Source organism: Notamacropus eugenii, chromosome 3 (assembly GCF_028372415.1).
Source record: "Notamacropus eugenii isolate mMacEug1 chromosome 3, mMacEug1.pri_v2, whole genome shotgun sequence".
Lineage (NCBI taxonomy): Eukaryota > Metazoa > Chordata > Mammalia > Diprotodontia > Macropodidae > Notamacropus > Notamacropus eugenii.
Window position 1 is genome coordinate 298059765 of NC_092874.1, and position 18293 is coordinate 298078057.

The window sequence follows — 18293 nt, forward strand, 5'->3', positions numbered from 1 at the left end:
ATGGATGGATGGATGGGAGGGGGTTAGAGGAAAGGTCATGCTGTTAGGACATGAATCCAGATCTATCCAGGGAGGCAAAGGAAGGGGAGGTTGTGGAGGAGGAGGTGGAAGAGGAGGAGGAAGGGGGTGTAGGGGGGGATACATTGGGGAGAGTAAAGGGGAGAAAGCAAAAGCCACCATGATGTTTCCTTCTTTGGTCCCCTCACCTTCCAGCATCTCTCACTAACTCAGTAGACAGATCCTTTTCCCTCCAAGCCCCTGGCCTCCTTCTCTGCCTCTTCCCCTAAGCTGCTGAATGGCTTGGGACACACAATTTAATTGTAGGTGCCTCAGTTTCTTCATCTATCAGGATTTAGGTCCTGAAGCATCCTGTTCCCCTACACGTTTCTTCTTCTCCTCTGGCTCCACTTTTTTCACCCACATCCGCCTTATGAGGACATTCCAACTCTGCCCTAAGGAGGTGACTGTAGGGAATGGTGCTCATCATCCCCACTCAGCTCCCCCATGGGACACCTGGCCATGGAGGCACCCATGTATAAAGGAGTTGTATAAAAGGACCCTGAGACAGCATTGAAATCTTGACTGCTGTCAGCTGTCCTCTTCTGGCTTCTCTCTAAGAAGAGGGGGAGCAGGGAAAGGGCTGGTTGTGGAGTCCAGAGACCAGCCTCAATATCCCAGCTGTAAAATGGGCACATCCTTCCATTCCTCACCTCACAATGCTGCTGTTAAGAAATGGCTGTCAGGCATACTGGAATGGAGAGCTGCAAGGCTCAGATACTCACCAAGATGACAAAATCCTTGGGAGCGCTAGGGATGTTGCTGATGGGAGACAGGGCTTTGGGTACATGCTCCAAGGTGACAGCACTGAGGTGGATGCGGGCAGATAATCGAACCACAGCAAAGCCCTGGGGGCCCCGGAATGCCCAGCAGTTGCCAGGGTAAACATCTGGCTGTGGGCACAAGACAAGTCAGGTGACAAGTCAGGTGGGCAGCCAATGGAATAGATTTCCATTGTGTAATCCTCCCACCTTGAGAGCCCAGCTCCCACAGAAGGTGGGAGATGGCAGAGAGCCAAGCTGGGGGCCCTTTGTTCTGTCATACCTGGAGGATGGCTCTTGGGGACTGGAAATAGTACCACAAGGGGATGCCAAACAGACTGAGAAGGGCCGTCTTGGTATCATAGGTCTCTGAGCAGCGGCTACTGATGATGCTGGCCCCTGAAAGAACAAGAGGGAGAGAAGTGAGGTGGGGGCAGCTGAGGGCTGGCAGGACACAGAGGTAGTCCTGAAGATGAGGGGTCACTGCCAGGGCATCAGCCCTTCAACTGCCCCGTCCCATAAGGGGCATCATGAGTTTTTAATTCCTGCTGTCCCTTAATGGGCAACCATCATGTCCCCAGCCCTCTGGCTTTCTACAGGCTACCTACCTGAGGACTCCAGGGCATAATCCACTAGCCCAATGCGGTCTTCACTGTATCTCTTCAGGGCCTCATTCACAATCTGGTGCACATCCTAAAAGACAGGCATGGATGGACTCATGGGCCTAGCTGCCTGCAGAACTGGCCCAGCCCTTTCACCAGAGGGCCACGTGTGCTACCTGCTCTGCCAGGGCTTCCCCTTCCTTCCCTGGAGGCTCCTCTCAGGGCAAACCCATGACCTCCGACAGGCAGACAGGGAATGGGGCAGGCCTCACCTCCTCTGTGACCCCAGTCACTCCTTCCTTGTGAAGGGTCAGCCTCAGGCTGGCAGCAGCTTCACTGGCAGATTTGACCTGCCCTTCTGCCACCTGAGTGAGGATTCTGTGCTCCAGGTCCCGAAGTTGGGCCTGTACCTCCTCCAGCTGAAGAAGCCCAGCCTTAGCGCCCTTGTCTCGAAGAAGGTACTGACTGATCCAGGCTGGGAACTGAGACTCCACCTAGAAACCACCAGAGACCATCCACAAAACAGTAGAGGTAAGGAAGAAAGAGGGCCGGGACAGGGGACCTGGGGAGGGGGTGTCTAGAAAGACTCTGAGAGCTCAGAGCCTATGCATGTCTTCCTGGTGCCAGGGAAGGGACGGTTGTGAACCAAGTGACTGGCATTTTTCCACTGCTTTCAGGTCTACCAAAAAAGATCTCATTGGACCCCAGTGGACACCTTAGAGGGTTGGGTCTCCCTGGGCAGATGCTCAGGCAGCCCACCTTGGAGAGAGGGGCACATGTGGTCTAAGTGGTGGACTGGAGGACTCACATCACTGCGCAGGGCTGCCATCTTCTGTGGCCAAAGGTCTACTTCCTCTGCCACTGCAGCCTGTCTCTGGCTCACGGCTGCCAGTTCCTGTCTCAGGCCAGCCAGCTGGGCCTCCAGTGGACCCATAGCCTTTAATATGTTTTCCTGGAGGGCTTCTTGGGCCAAACTAGACAGTGACAAAAGGAAAAGGGAAGGGCAGCCACTGGCTAGTGACACAGGATAGAGTCAAGCAGAACCACTATCAAAGGGAAAGAACAGAACCAGAGATCTGGGTGCAAGTCTTCCCTGACATTTACTCCCTGTGTGACCCTGGCCAAGTCATTTCCCTCCCAGGCCTCAGGACCCTCATCTGCTCTCTGAGGTCCTTACCAGCTGGGATTAATCCTATGGACATGCTAACCCAAGTATTCTGGCTCTACTGACACCCCCCCAGAGAATCTCAGTGGTGCTTTCTCTGGTCTAGTTTTCTAGCCTTCCTTCCCTCCTCTTCTCTTTGCCAGTTAGTTTGGGGCCTTACCTCTGCCATTCAGATTTTAGCTGGAGCACCCAGCTTTCCAGCTCCTGTAAGGAAGATGATGGCACAATGAGACTGATGAAAACACCAAACCACACTCTGGGGACTCATTGTCTCCTCTGGGTGGACCCTCTGTCTGCTAAGGAGGATCTGAGTCTCTGCAAACTGTTGGGCTCCAGAAATCTTGACCTTGAGTTTGGGCTAGACCTTTCAAAGACTGGACTCCTCTCTTATCATCCCACCAAGAGGAGGCATCTGACAGAGACCCCAACTCAGCTGAGATTAGGCATGAACCACTTTCCCTAGAGTGGTGAGGTCACTTCTCAGTCCCTGAAAAGAGTTTCAAACTCAGCTGTTGAGTTACAGTCTTCTCATTGACAATCTTATCCCTCCCTAGTCTTCATGCATGGATGTGCTCAGTACAGGAAAGGGGTTCCAGAAAGGAGCTACAGGAGGAGGCTTAGGTTGCTTTAGATCAGTAAGCTCTCTGCTTATCCTTCGGACAAGGGGATCCAGAGTCCTCAGACAGGAGCTCTCAGGGACAATGAGTCAATCGAATATGCTCCCATACAAGTATGGAATCTGGCCAGAAACCTGTAAGCAAGTGTTAGGTCTACTGACAGCAGCACCAACATTTCCAGCTACAAGTGACCTCCCCCAAGACGTCTCTGCCCCCTCTCCCCCCCAGCCCCCCTCCCCTCCCCCCCCCCCCCACCCTCCATCCCCTGTGTCTCTGCCTCCAGAAGCGTCAGAGCTTCTGGATTACCTGGGATGCCTGAGAAATCTTCTTTAGAACATTATCCAAATCTTGCCGATGTTCTGCCCTGAGGGTGGTGAGTGCTTCCTGGAGACCACAAAAAAGGAGACAGGCGTTCAACAAGACCCAGAGAACTTGGCAGGTCCTGCCAAGCCCAGAGTGCTGCCTCACCTCAAGACCTCTATGCCTTCCACTAGCTGGGCTTGCCGACCTGGTCTTCTTAGCAGAGCGTTCTCCTCACCTGGATGTGGGCAGTGGTGTCCCTACGGAAGTCCTTCTTCAGGGTGGGTTCCCATTGGCTCATCAGGCCCTCCAGGAGAGTTGAAATATCCTCGTGGCTCAGGCTTTTTCCACCTCCATTCCCACTGGCCCCCTGCAGCTCCAGCAACTCCAGCCTGATGGCCTCCTTCTGCCAACGTGCAGAGTATTCAGAAGCCAGAGTTTCCAGCCGCCTTTCTAGGGCATGAACCTTGGACAGGACATGCTGTTCAGCCTTGGGAACAAGGAGGAAAACACACAAAGATGAAAAGTCTCTTAGGAGGAGGAACAAGGAGCACTGGGCATTTGTTAAGCACCACTGTGTGCCCGAGGTGGGGCTGAGTGCTGAGAACACAAGGACCAAGAAGGAAACCTTTCTTGTGTACGAAGAACTTCCATTTGAATGGAGGAGACAAGGACATTAAAAGCCACCAGGTCGTTTAACTGCTGTCGGCAGATTTCTTCATTTCACACTTACGCTATTTACAAAAACGTAAGCATTGTTGGTCTCCGCCTGAGAATGGAAGTTCCTGGTCAATGGGAATGGTTTCATTTTGTGTACCTGTGTCCCCTAGGCCGGGACCCGGCACTGAGGAAGTGCTTAATAAATACATGTGGGTTGACAGGCTGACTGGAAGAAAGAGCACCAGAATGAATTCTCAGCATGGGGGCAGCCATTTGGGTAGGGTCACCGAGTGTGAAAGGAGTACAGAAGACCAATGAGGCTAAGGCTGGAAAGACAGGGTGGGGCTGTTTTCCTCTGGGGGGCAAAGGGGAGGCCCTGCCATTGACTGAGGAGGGAAGTCACTTGGTCTGCTCTGTTCTTAAGGAAAGTTCCTTTGAGAGCAGAGTGCAGAACAGACTGGAGGCAGGGAGGCCACTCAGGACACTGCGGCAGTGAGCCAGGAGAGTGATGAGGGAGGGCCAGGGTCACCAGGGTCGAAATGGCAAAGAAGCTGAGAGAGCTCAGGGCAAAAAGCCAGGTCAGAGACCTCCCCAAGAGGTACAAAGGAGGCTAAGCATGCAGAAGGTCCCCTCCCCACCAACCACACAGCACAGGGGCAGAACCAAGAGAACAGAGGGAGGGTGGGCATTTTTGATGAGCCCAGCCCACCTCCTCTCTAACCATCTAGATAATGTGCCAGACCACATTCTCATGAGGAAAGCCAAGAAAACATCCCTGTGCGTCATTTCTCCAGCCCAGGGAAGCTTAAGAAATAAGAGAGCTGTGGACACTGAGGTGGGGGCTGGCCAGGAGCCCAACATAATGGCAGCCAGGACAGTGGGAAGCATTTCATTGCCCAAGGATGGTAAAAGGGCTAGAACTGAATCCCTGAGCAGGAGCAGATCCCAGGCTATCCTGGGAGCATGAAGGGGGCCAAATGACTCTTCTAGGCTGAGAGGAGCAGTTATGAGTGAGCGAGGCCCTAGCTGAGCACTGATCAAGAAAGGGGTTCTGCAAAGAGGTTCTGGACCTGAGCCCCAGAGCACAGCTGGGGGCTCAATGTTCACTTTTAGTCCTGCAGTGGGATACCTTGGGTAGGAGACCCAGACGCAAGAAGACTCAATAAGTTCGGTCCCTCTGAACCTGCAGAACCTCAAAGTGTGCTAACAATGACTGAGTCCAATAACATTCTACAGAAACTCCAGCACCCGCAAGCCAGAAGACCTAAACCTGAGTCAGGAACTTGCACAACTCAGACAAGAATAGCAGTGAACAGATATCACCACTATGGAAGCACTGAAAGTTTGCGGACTGAACTAAGAAAGCCCAGAGGTGAGCTGAGCCCAATGCCAACATCAAGTTCATAGTCAAGAAATAGGCTGGAAGAATGAGTAAACAAAACTGAACCTGACCACAAAGGGCTACTATGGCTCAAGACAGAAAGACAGAAGAAGCCAATGACTTGAAGATATCTTTAAGCAAATCCTCCAAGAAAAAGGGTAGATTGGATAAGAGTTGAACAAGAATTCCTAGAAGAGTTAAAGAATGAGATAAAAATGAACAAAAAGTGATTTTAAGAGTGGAAGAGGAAAAATTTTTAAAAAGCGGTACAAGAAAGATATGAGAAAAGAATGAATAATTAGTAAAAGAGGCACAAAAATACTGAATTCCTTAAAAATTAGAACTGAGCAAATAGAAGCTAATAACTCTAGGAGACAACAACAAAAAATAAAATCAATTCAAGAGAAAATGTATAGGATCTCATACAAAACTCCAATGACCTAGAAATGGATTGAGGAGAGAGAATTGGAGAGTCATTTGTCTATCCAAAAGCCAGGAACAAAAAAGGAGCTCAACATAATATTTTAAGATATTACAAAGGAAAATGCCCAGATGTGTTAGAATCAGAGGGCAAAGTAGAACTTGAAACCACAAATCATTTCCTGAAAGAAACCCCTACATGAAAACTCCCAGCAACTGTTCTAAATCCAGAACTGCCAGGTCAAGGAGAAAATTCTGCAAATAGCCAGAGAGAAATAATCCAGTACTGTCAGGACACATGAGATTTAGAAGCTTCCACATTAAAGGAGTACAGGGCTTGGGATATCATATTCTGGAGTGGAAAAGATCTAGGATTAGAGCCCACAATAAGATTAAACTACCCAGCAAAACTGTGTATCGTCCTACAGGGGAATAAGGACCCTTCGTGAAATAGAGAACTTTCAAGCATTCCTGATGAAAAGACCAGAACAGAATAGAAAATTTGACATTCAAACACAGAACTCAGGAGAAGAATAATAAGGTGAACATGAGTGAGAAATCACAAGTCACTAAAAAAGGGCAAATTGTTTAGATCCCTTGTGTGGCAAGATGATACATGTAACCACTTCAGAATTTTGTGATCACCACGGGTCCTAGAAGCAGTCTAAATAGATAGCGACCTGAATGACTGTATTATGTTGTGAGGATCTCAAAAGAATGGAAGGGTGGAGAAGAGAAATGCACTGGAAGGTTGTGGGGAAGGAGAGAAAGAATGGGGAAAGTTATCTCATAAATGGGGTGCACTAGAAAGAGTTTATACAATGGGAGGGACAGAAGAGGGGAACAGGCAACACGAACCTTATTCTCATCTGAACTGGTTGAAAGAGGGAAGAATACACATACACACACAATGAGATGGAGAGATTCATTTTACGCAAGGAGAAGTAGGAGGAAAAGCGTCTAAGAGAAAGGTGAGGGGGAGGGAAGAATGACGGGATAGATTAAGGGAGGCAAAGGTCAGAAACAAAAGACTACTGAAGAAGGGACAGAGTAAAAAACAAAAGGATGAGTGTAAAAGAATAGCATGGAAAAAAATATACATTTAATGAACACAACTGTGAATGGGAATGGGATGAACTCACTCATAAAATGGAAGAATACAGTTGAATGGATTAGAAACCAGAATCCAACAATATGTTATTTACAAGAAATATGCTTGAAACAGAAAGATACACAAATAGAGGAGTTGGAGAAAAAGAATGGATCTTACAGAATGGATCCTAAAGAATGGATGAGTCAAAGAACAAATCATAGAAATGGTTAACAATTTCATGGTGACAATGACATAACTAAATTTTGGGGATGCAGTCAATGCAGGACTTAGAGGGAAATGTATATTTTCAAATGCTTACATCAATCAAAGAGACAAAGAAACAGATTAAAGAATTAGACATGCAACTAAAATATTTAGAAAACCAACAGATTAATCCCTTCCCAATTAAACACCAAAATTAAAATCTTGAATCGATAGAAAGATGAACGAAATTGAAAGAACAAAACCCCAATGAACTAATAAATAAAACTATAAGCTTTGAGAAAAACAATTAAATAGATAAATCCTTGGCTAATTTAATTTTTACAAAAGAAAACCAAATTATTACATCAGAAAATGAAAACAGTGAATTTACAATCTATGAAGAGAAAATAAAAGTAATTACTAGGAGCTTTGTTGCCCAACTACATGCCAATAATAAAAATGAAAATCTAAATGAAATGAATTTTACAAATATAAATAGTCCTGTTTAACAGAGCCCTTAAATAACCCCATCTTAGAAAAAGGAACGAAACAAGCTATAAATGATCTCTCTAAGAAAAAACCCCAGGACTAAATCAAATTTTTCCAAATGATTAAAAAGTAATCAATTCCAACACTAAATAAACGATTTGAAAAACAGGTAAAGATAGAATCTTATCAAATTCTTTCTATGACAAAAATATAATCTTGATACCCAAACCAAGGAGAGTCACGTCTCCCCAAGAAAGGGAACTATAGATCAATTTCATTAATGAATATTGATGAAAAATATTAAATGCTAAGAAAGGAGATTACAGGAATATATCACAAAGATATATTGTGACACTGTGACCAAGCTGGATTGATACCAAGAAGTTGGGCCTGGGTCAATTATTAGGAAAACTATAAATGTAACTGATTATATCAATAACATAAACAACAAATTTATATGATTTCAACAGGTGCAGACAAAGCTTTTGACAAAATGCCTCATCCCTGTTGAAAAACACTAGAAAGCACAGGAATAAATGGAGTCTTCTTTAAAATAAGTATTATCTAACTAAAACCAAGAGCAAGCATGATATGTAATGGGGATAAGCCTTCCCAGTAAGATCACGGTAAAGGAAGAAAGTCCATTGCCAACCATTGCTATTCAGTGTTGTACCAGTTACAGCAACTGCTAGATATAGCAATAAGGCAGAAAAGAAACTGAAGGGAAAAAACTGCAATGAGGAACCAAAACTATCTCTTTTGGTAGATGATACAATGGTTTACCAAGAGAACCCTAGAGAGTCATCTAAAAAACCAGTTTAAAACAAAACCAGTTCAAACAATTACTTAAAGAAAGTTGGAAGCCCATCAAAACCATCAGCATTTCTATATATTAATCAAGAAAATCCAGCAGGAAGAGATAGAAAGAGAAATTCCATTGAAAATAACTGTATACAATTGTATACTGTATACAACCTGAGAGTTTGCCTGCCAAGACACACACAGGAACTATATGAACACAATTACAAAACATTCTTCATACGTAGAGATCTCAACAGTTGGAGATGTACTCACTCCTCGTGGGTAGGTCAAGCCAGTAGCATAAAAATGATAAAACTACCTAAATTAACTTATTCAGTGCCATACCAATTGAACCACTAAGAAAGTTCTTTGGTAGCAAAGAACTCATTGACAGAGGAGTGGCTTATGGATACAAGGAAATATGACTATGCTGTACGAAGCCACAACTCTGCTTAATTAGAAGACTTACATGAACTGGGGAAAAGTGGAATAAATGAATGAGGAGAACAAGAAAACAAGCACCACAGACAACCATGGAAATGGAAAGAACAGAGATGACCCATGAGGATCTTCTTCCCTTCCCGTCCTGGCTAGGGTGGGAAATACTGGCAGGGAACCTGCATCTAATGCTGGGCTCGCCTGCTGTCTGAACTTTTCTTCCCCTTTTTGGTTTATTCTTTTGCTTAGGGCTGGCTCTGTGGGAGGGCAAAATGGGAAGGATACACTGAGCAAGGTGGGTCACATGAAAGCAAAAGCTAGAGACAAGTCTTCAAAGTCAGTGGGATGTGTGCGTTTGTGTGTGTGTGTGTGTGTGTGTGTGTGTGTGTGTGTGTAAAGATGTACCTAATTCAAAATGATTTTCACTAGTAGATCACACAAGCTTTGCAGGGTTTTTCCAAATTCCCTGCTTCTCTTTCTGAGAAGACACACTGGGAAAGGTAGGTTAAGTAAAAACCAATGATATCAAGAAAACTTTTGGAAACACACAACACGATGAGGAGACATGAAAATGGTTTTCAGACTTTGTGGACATGGACAGGGTTAGAGTTGCTTTGCTTGTCCTGGCAAGGTAGAAGTTGTGGCACATTTCAGAGGCAGGAACAGCTTCCTAACAAGGTGAGTCACTGAGAGGGGAAGGAGCTGCCTCAAGAATTTGGGGGCCTCCACTCTCAGGACTGAGCTGAAGAGGGAGGCTGAGGGCCCTTCCTGATGTTTTCGTTTCACGGGTCCACTGTTTGTATCCTTTAGTCACCACCCTCTTCTTCTCTTGCGCCAGTGGCCTATTTTCAGATCCAGTGTTGCCTTTGGTTTCTTTGCTTGACAAGAGCCGCTGGTCTCTGACGGAGGCAGCCTCTAGGATTGCTGGCCTTCTCACTGGAATGTGATGTTTTGGGGCAGCAGTCAAACATCCTTAGGAAACGATGCTATGAGTCAGTGTTCCTTTTGCCGTGCCTGAGTGGTTGACACATCTGAAGAGGAAGGACTGGAGCTGTTGGAGCTGTACGGTATGTTTTTTCCCCTTTTGTCCCCCTTTCTTCTAACTTGCTCGATTTTGACCTTTGTGGGGCCCAGTCACTGATCTGGTCCTTGATGCTGAAATGATTCGTGTAACCAGCATTTCTCATTCCGTGAAGATGGTCCTTTGGTTTCGTTGTGACATCTTTTGGTGCTGATCATGTATCCTGTGCCTGGGGACTTTCTTACTGACAAATAATAGTTGTGTCTTCTTCCCTTGCACGTTGTTTTGTGGACTTAGTACAATGACAGCCAACAAACACTCATACACTCCCACTAAGTGTAACAGGCTATGCCGAGTGTTGGGGTCACAAGGACAAAATGATCTTCTCAGCTTCCTCCTGGACTTCCTTTGCCCTCTGTTGCCTTATGCTCATTTGGAATAGCAACTATGGGGTTTTTTAGTTGCCTTTAAAAATGTGATGAAATCTAATCCTTGAGGCTGATTTGCCTCCTCCAAATTCTTCTGCCTGTGAGTGATCATTCCACTGATTGTTTTCCCCCCCACATCTGAAAAAAAAACTCCTTGCAGCTGACATGAGAAGTCAGACAAATCAAATTCTGACACTGGCTGTGTCCAAAATCGTGGACCTCATTGTGCATCTGACATCCAGCACCTCATCTGTTGCTGTTTCTAGAGCCATGTCCTTTATCCCACCACTCCATGTCACCCCTCAGATTACACTGGAATAATGTCAACCACTTAGACTGTGGTTGGACTGTGTGAGGACTGAGGGAGACCAATTACTCTTTCTCCTTCTCTGAGGTCCCCTGACCTCTGTCCACAAACAGAAGGTGGCTGCAGAAGGCAAAGGTTGTTTGGTCTTTTTATCTGCTTCCCAAGTCATCATGACTCCCCAAATCCAATCACCTGGTGGCCAAGCTTCTGGTGGGCAGACACCAGGATCTGCACACAGCCTTCAAGTCTTCCCAGCTTGATCAACTCTGATAGTCTGGGCTCTGCTACCAATTTCTGGAGACCCCCCCCCCTCCAGAATCACTTCACTGTGTGACAAGGTGTTAGGGAAGGCCTTTTGGGGGAGGCAACTATGATTTCAGTTGAAGGCAGCGGGGGAACGCGGGAGGCTGAGTCTTGAGAGGTTGGCATTGAACTGCCCCAGGTCCCAAAGCTAGCAAGTGGCAAAGCTCAAACTTGAGCCCAGGTTTTCTGACCCTGGCTCCCCAGGGATCTGCATATCCAAGGTGAGAGAGTCTCCTAATGCTGCTTGTGAGTGGCCCTGGTGCAAAGATTGATGAGTTTGGAGATGGAAATCCATGGATAAATCGAGGTTACTAAATGAAGGCTTCATTATAGCCTGGATTTATATTCTCATCTCTTGCCCCACAGCACAGACCATTAAGAAGAGACTGTCACCACTGAGATGAATGACCTATCTTCTGCATGACACACACTTGGCACCCAAACAGCAAAGACAAAGAAATGGAAACTACTGGCTTGCCCCCGAACTGGGCAAGAGCTGAATAAATTATGGTGTAAGGATTGAATACAACCGTGCTCTAAGAAACAATGAAATAGGTGGTATTGAGAGAAACCTGAGAAGACTTTGTATGAACTGGTGCAGAGCAGAGTGAGAAGAACCACAAAGAAGCAACTTTGAAAGACTTTAGAACTCTGATCGATGCAGTGACCAAGTACTTTTCTGGAAAATGACCCAACTTCTGACAGAGAGATGGCCTCAGGAGGCAGAAGGAGACATAGATCTTTTAGACATGGCCAAAAAGGGACTGGTTTGCTTAACTCTGCACATTTGTTACAAGTGGTTTGCTTTTCATTTTTCTGAATGGGTGGGAGAGGGAGAAGGGAAATAAAACAGACTTTTGTTCATTACAAAATGGAAACAAAAGCAGCTTCCTCTGGCTAATCCTGCTTCCCCCTCCTCTGATGCCTCATAGTGCTGCAGAGCTGTTTCAAAGACAGCGCTAGGAGAGGACACCACCTGGAAGATCCTGCCAGGCCAGAACTGTCTTCAAAGATGGTATGGTAATAGTCTGTATGGCTGCCATAGAAGAAACAGCATAGCCAACTCCCTCTACTGCTTCACTCCCATCTGTCCTGGTAGATCTCCATTGTACCTAGTTGTTTCCTCATGACTCGGGGACTCCTTCAGGGCAGGGACTGTGGGCTTGTTTGTTTGGGTTTGAATTCTTTCTTTGAATTCCCATCCCTTAGCACAGTGCCTGACACACAGTAGGCCACACTTAAGAAATGGTAGTGGACTGAGTGATTCTGGGGTTGATTGGAACAGACTTGGTTGTGAGCAGACTGTCTGCCTGTCCTGCACAAAGTGTTCCTGGCACTCACCCAGGCACTCACCTGGAAATATGGGGTGGATTCTCCTGCTTCCCACACCTCCTCTCTCCTGTTGCTGCCCTTTGCTGCCCACCAGGACAGCATAGCAGGGTGGAATGTCTGTAGTCCATAGGGGTAAAAATACCAAGCACCTAGCACATGGGAGGAAAGGCTAATGAAGGCAGAGGCTGAGGCACCAGAAGGGAAACATGTCCAGGATGAGGACCTACACCTGGACTGTGTCTGGCAGTGTCACATCCACATGGGCTCAGACCCTGGCCCAAGGAAGGTGCATGCATTATGGGCCCCATGATCTGGAAGGCAAGACCCTTCAGGAAAGGCATCTCTCATGATCCTTTCAGGAGTCATTACACACTTTTGGATTATGAGAAAAATGAGGGACAAGAAGCAGCTGGGGAGAGGACATGGAGAAGTCCTGCCTCCTGGTCCCAAGCCTGGTCCACATACAGCCCTGTCTCTTCTGGAGGATCAGAGTGCTTTCAGGAGATGCCAGCTGAATAGAGGTCCTGGTAACTGACAGCTTGTGGTGTCACCATTCCCAAGCTGGGCTTCATCTCATAGTAGGGGGTAAGTGATGTCATGGTTCCTGAACAGAGTACAGCTCTTTTGGGACCATCCAGGGAGGACCACCCTGTCCATTCTCCCCAGTGAGAAGGGGCAAAGGCCTCCAGAGCTGGCATTGGCTGTGTCCTGCCTAGCTAACCCATTCATTGTGGACTCAGCTCTTCTACCAGTTCCCCCACCCTCAAGTGCCTTGACAGTGACCACTGAGGGGGCAGATCAAACACCCATGTAAAGCCAGCACTGTCATAGTAGGCATGCAGCATGAGTCTGGGAGGCCTGCATACAGAAGATGCACAAGAAAGGCTTGTGGGATTGGATCAAGAGGAGGAGACACAGGCCGTCTATCCCATTTCAGGCACAAGAACTTTCCCATACAAGGCCTGGGTCCCTTTTCCCCTAAAGGCTAAAGGCTCCCCTTCAAAGCTCTGTCTTCCAGACTTGCGTTCAGCAGCCCTGCCCCCAAGCCCTTGTCTGTCTGGGCTGGCAGGGTGCCCTGGGGACTCAGCAAGGCTCACCGTAAGCCAGCGAAGCCAGAAGCAACAGCATCAAGAGAAGCAGAAACAACTTCTTCAGAGTTGAAAAGCTCCTGGATTTCATGGGGATGAAGGAGGAGACATTAGTGCCTGGTCTTCCCCACCAGATTCCTGTGCGACCCTCCCTGAGCTGCTGAGGAAACCAACAAAGGGTGTGCCCCCACCCTGGGACAGCTACGATGGGGAGCTCTGGGCTTTTATGGACAGCCCTCGAGGTCAAGTGGAAGGAGAAAATTTGACCTTGGTCAAATGTGTGAATGTTGTTATGAAAGGTGACAGGGCTGGTGGAAGGCATCTCCCTCCCAGGGCTCTCAGGAATGTGCTTATATGCTAGTGAATTGGGCAGGCTTCTTTTGGCTAAATCATTTCAGTGCTTGTCAAATTGGGACTTGGAAGGAGTAAGCCCTGACAAGGTTGGCTAGTCTCCCTGGGCCTAGCCTGTGGCCCCAAGAATCCAGAGCTAGATAGGGAACCTGCAGCCTGGAGATCACATGTGGCACTTGAGGTCCTCAAGGGTGGCCCTTTGACTGAATCTAGACTTCCAAGAACAAATCTCCTTAAGAAAAGGATTTGTTCTGTAAAACTTGGCCTCAGTCCAAAGGTTGCACCCCAGGACCTAGAAGGCTACATGTGGCCTGGAGAGCGCAGGTTCCCTACCCCTGCTCTACAGGCTCCTGGACACAGCCCTGGAGGCTGCCTGGAAACCTGGACATGACCCCCCACAGAGAAACTGTAAGGATGGCCTGGCTACCCGAAGGACTGGGAAGAGACTACAACCCCTGGGAGCTCAGGACTTTCCAACTGGCCAAGGTGAAGCCACCAGAGTCAGTGGAGATGAGAGGCAGGAACTACTGAGGGGACAGCTCCTCCAAGATACTCAGGAATAGAGCAGCACCTGTGCTCATGGGGATTGGCATGTGCTGGGGAAGGGTTAACAAGCAGTTCTGAAGGAGGTGAAGGCACACACAACTTGTCCCATCTTCTTCTTCAGTCTAGATACCCAGAGGAGCCCTGACTGGTAGCTGACACTCAGGAGCAGGTTCAAGCTGGTTCCAGCTGATTCCAGCACACGCCTGACCCTGACCTGACCTTCTGTCATAAGATTCATGGCACAAAAGTCTCAAAAGCTGAACTGAGCTCAAGCGTGGTGAAGCTTTTTCAAGCATGGGTTCTTTGGTTCTGGCAGAGCCCAGGGAGGCCTCACTGACCTGGTTAAGACAAAGACGTCCAGCAGGGAGGCAGCTGTGGTCAGGCGGTAGCAGGTAGTGCCCAGCCACCAGTAGAACAGGCCAAAGAGCCAACCTGTAAAAGTCCCAGCAGAGGGGTTCAAAGGCTTCGCCCTCCTATCCCAGAGTTAGCTTGCTCACAGCCTGCCCACTCTGCAGCTGCTCCTTGAATCTCCCAAGGCTTTCTAGCTGTGCCTGGGGATCCTGCCATAAAAGCCTGTCTCCACACACTGTCCTAGGGTTAGCACCCAGGCCTGGTGTGCCCCAGCGTAGGAATGAGGAAGCTCTTATGGGCCCACAGCAGGGACTGCCCTGGGCAGTGTGCCCACCCACTCCCAGAACCCACCTGGAAAAGTGATGGCCACCCACAAGAAAGCGCCAACTTGGGAGGCAGCATTCCTTAATGAGGATGCTGAGCCAGGCTGGTCCATAAGTGTGTGCCCTGCAGGAAAGTGAAGACATGAGGAGCCACCCAGAAGGAGACACAAGTGGGCCTCAGGCATCCCCATTACCATGCTGAGGCTTGGGCCCTCCCAACCTCCAAACCCCCACCTGGAGCCAGACTGCAGAGTTCTCTCTCCTTTTATCTGAAATCTATGTTCTCCCCATCCCCCCTGGATGGGGCACCCTTCAAAGTACACGGGGCAGCGTCCAGGGGATGGAGTTCCAGTAGGCAGGAAGTGCTGCCTACCTGCAGAGTCATCCTCCGAGGAGTATCCTGAGGAAGATCCATAGATATCATAGGTGACTTTGCCCTCATTCAGTCCATTGATCTTACTCTTCTCAGCACCTCCCAGGCCTCTCCTCCTCCTCACCAAGTCCCCACCTGCACAGAGCATGGAGGTGCCTGATAAGCAGGGAGCTTCAGGCTTCCAGCAACAGCAGCTGCCAGAGGTGGAACACCTGGCAGAACTTTTCAGAATTCAGACTTCCCACCCCTTTGGGGGTCTGAACCCAGAAGCCCCCCCCATGTGGTTTAGGGCAGGAATGGAGTTCTGCACAAGGGCAAAATCCGGCCCCCTTCCTATTTCTGTATGAGGTAAGAACACTTTTTATGTTTTTAAGTGTAATGGAACTTTACTGAAACATGTAAAGATGATTTTTAGCTCATTGGCTGCACAAAACCAGGTGGCCTTCTGCCTTAGGAGGCATGGTTATTGTCACCCAGATCTGGAAAAATGCCGTCTGTGGGACTGAGGGGCTTCAGGAGAATGGAAGGATCTCCCACCTGGGAGGATCCAGGGAGATGAGCCAACCTGGAGGAGTAAGGTAACTCCCAACAGACACTAGCCTCCTTAGGAATCTTTAGAAGACAGGGAGGAGCTTCCTTCCTTCTCCCCAGCCCAAGCCCTCGGGTTTGTCAAGCTCTGGCCAGAGCTCACCACGTTCACTCCAGTAGACATCGCTGTCCAGCTGATCTTGTAGGATGGAGCTTTTGTCCACCGAGGCGACCCGGGGGCCCCTGACGTAGGAATCGCTGACCACTGATTCACTGTAGTAGGTAGTGTGAGGATTGGAAGCAGGGCCCAGGTGAGGGGCTGGTGAGAGGCGTTTCACACTGCCAGATTTCCTCTTCAGAGTCCTGGGGGGCGCCAAGCATGAAGAGCAAAGGAAAGAGGGTGAAGGAGATGAAGCAGGAGAAAAACAGGGGGAGAAAGGCCTGGAGGAGGAAGAGACTTTCAAGGAGCTTCTAGGATGAAAAGAAATGATCCCCAAAGCCCTCTTCTGTTCTTATTCCTTCAACAGATGAATCCTTTATAACATTGGAACAAATCCCCAGCTCCCATGGGCCAGGCAGGGCCTCTTTCCAAATGGAACCACCATGATGAGGTACAAGAGGAGCTAAAGCCACCTGAACCTGTCTCCTCCCCCACAGGTCCATCACCCCCATGGCTTCCTATGCTCTTGCTAGGCCCTGCAGCTCACCCCAGAAACCGTGGGTACTGGGCCACATGATGGTTGTTCCCTGCCCAGCTTTAAGCCTCAGTTTCTGGCCCTCTCAATGCTCAAAGTCACCCCTCCCTAGTTCCTGTTCTCAGAGAGTGAAGGCAGCAGCAGCCCAGGTTGGGGTAGAAGGGGAAGAGACGGTGCTGGGGACAGGAAATTCTCGCATTTGTGGGGAAAGAAAGCACTAGAGTGATGTTTCCACCAAAGATGGGGGCAGGAAAGAAAGGTGCACATGGAAGCTGGCCAGGCCCTTGGCTGCCCTGAGTGGTTGTGATCTGGAAGATGACCTAGGGCCGCTGTGGAGTGGCTTACCTTAAGGGACTGTCCTTGAAGGCAGTGTGCTGACCAGCCACCAGGGAACTTCCTCCACTGCTGCTGCTGCTGCTGCCTCCATCATCATCAACATGGTAACGATGGCTCAGGCGCTGACTGCGTCGAGACATCATCAAAATCTCACTCTAGAAGTGCTAGAAATTCCTGGAAGAAGCAAAAAGTAATGAGAAGCTGTGCTTACTGACTGACTAGGTGTGATTTTCTGGGACCCCCTGAGAAGAGCCTGATGGGGGAGACGTTGAAGGGGAGGGATGGATTCCTCCAAAAGGAAAGCTGGCTGCACTGGGACAGAGAGGCGCTTTCCTAAAGAGTTTCTGAAGTGTCTCCCAGACGCTGAGGGTGGCTGCTCACCAGGGCCAAGCCTGCCAGCTTTGTGCCTGAGCTGGCCGTGACATCTTCTTGCAGGTGGCTTCCCTGGTGAAGCGCTGCCCCCACTCTCTCTCCAGCCTCCATTTGGAATGTCTCCCTTGGTGTCTTTACTGAATCTGGGGTTTTGACACTTGCCTTGGGATTGTTCTCAGGTCGCTTCGCACACACACAATTTCCTTCTCGCCATAGTTGTTAACTCTGAGGGAAAGGCCTGCTTTCCCTTCCATGTCTTTGTTTCCCCTCATCCCCAACAGCACCCAGTTCTGTGATCATTCTGGAGGGTGGATGGGGTCCAAGCTAACCATCAGATACTAACCCCACCCCTTAGGTCATGTGTTTCTTTAGTAAGAGCCCTCAATGGACAACTGGATTATTGAACTCATTTTACAAATGAGTAAACAGACAAGTGGTAAATTCTCCAGGGGTCCCCATACCACCAGGAAGAGCCTCCAAAGCAGGCCCTGGGCCTTCCTGTCCCCCAGCTCCCTCAGCTCCAACCTCACTGCCTCCTCAGGGATTTCTGAATTGTCAAGGATTGCACAAGCAAAGTTTCAGTGACAGAGGGCTGATACAAAAGGGAGGCTGTCCCAGCCTTAGGAGACATGGATGTCATGAACATGAATTAGACCACCCCTAACTCAGATTACAGACGAGACCAGGTTGTAGGGGATCTCAGCTTGGTTTCCTAGTCTATCCATGCTATAAAACCATCTCTAATATACCCAACCTTGATTTTGGAGGGCCTGTGACCTTTGCCAGAAGCTGTATTCTGGGGGTTACTGCTTTCATTTCCAAGATGCTTGCTTGGGTCGTGGGACAGAGACCCCAATGGATGTCTCTGCCAGTTGGGAGAACAAGAAGGCCTGGTTTGGCTAGCAGGGAGAGTTCCTACTAGACTTGTCCTAAAAAGCAAGAAACCACATG

The 18293-nt window shown here is 48.5% G+C and overlaps 1 protein-coding gene across 1 annotated transcript; it reads right to left on the reverse strand.

The window, feature by feature from the left end:
- Nucleotides 1-770: 770 nt before the first annotated feature.
- LOC140532110 (SUN domain-containing protein 2-like) lies at nt 771-17110 on the reverse strand. The gene is made up of 15 exons (XM_072650654.1): nt 16980-17110; nt 16103-16302; nt 15412-15546; nt 15067-15162; nt 14703-14796; nt 13141-13237; nt 12401-12496; nt 3741-3992; nt 3509-3586; nt 2746-2789; nt 2229-2394; nt 1693-1914; nt 1427-1511; nt 1102-1217; nt 771-950 (listed from the first exon to the last, which is right to left on the reverse strand). Exons 1-15 carry the CDS (start codon nt 17108-17110, stop codon nt 771-773), a joined length of 1992 nt encoding a protein of 663 aa, XP_072506755.1.
- Between the last annotated feature and the right edge of the window lie 1183 nt (nt 17111-18293).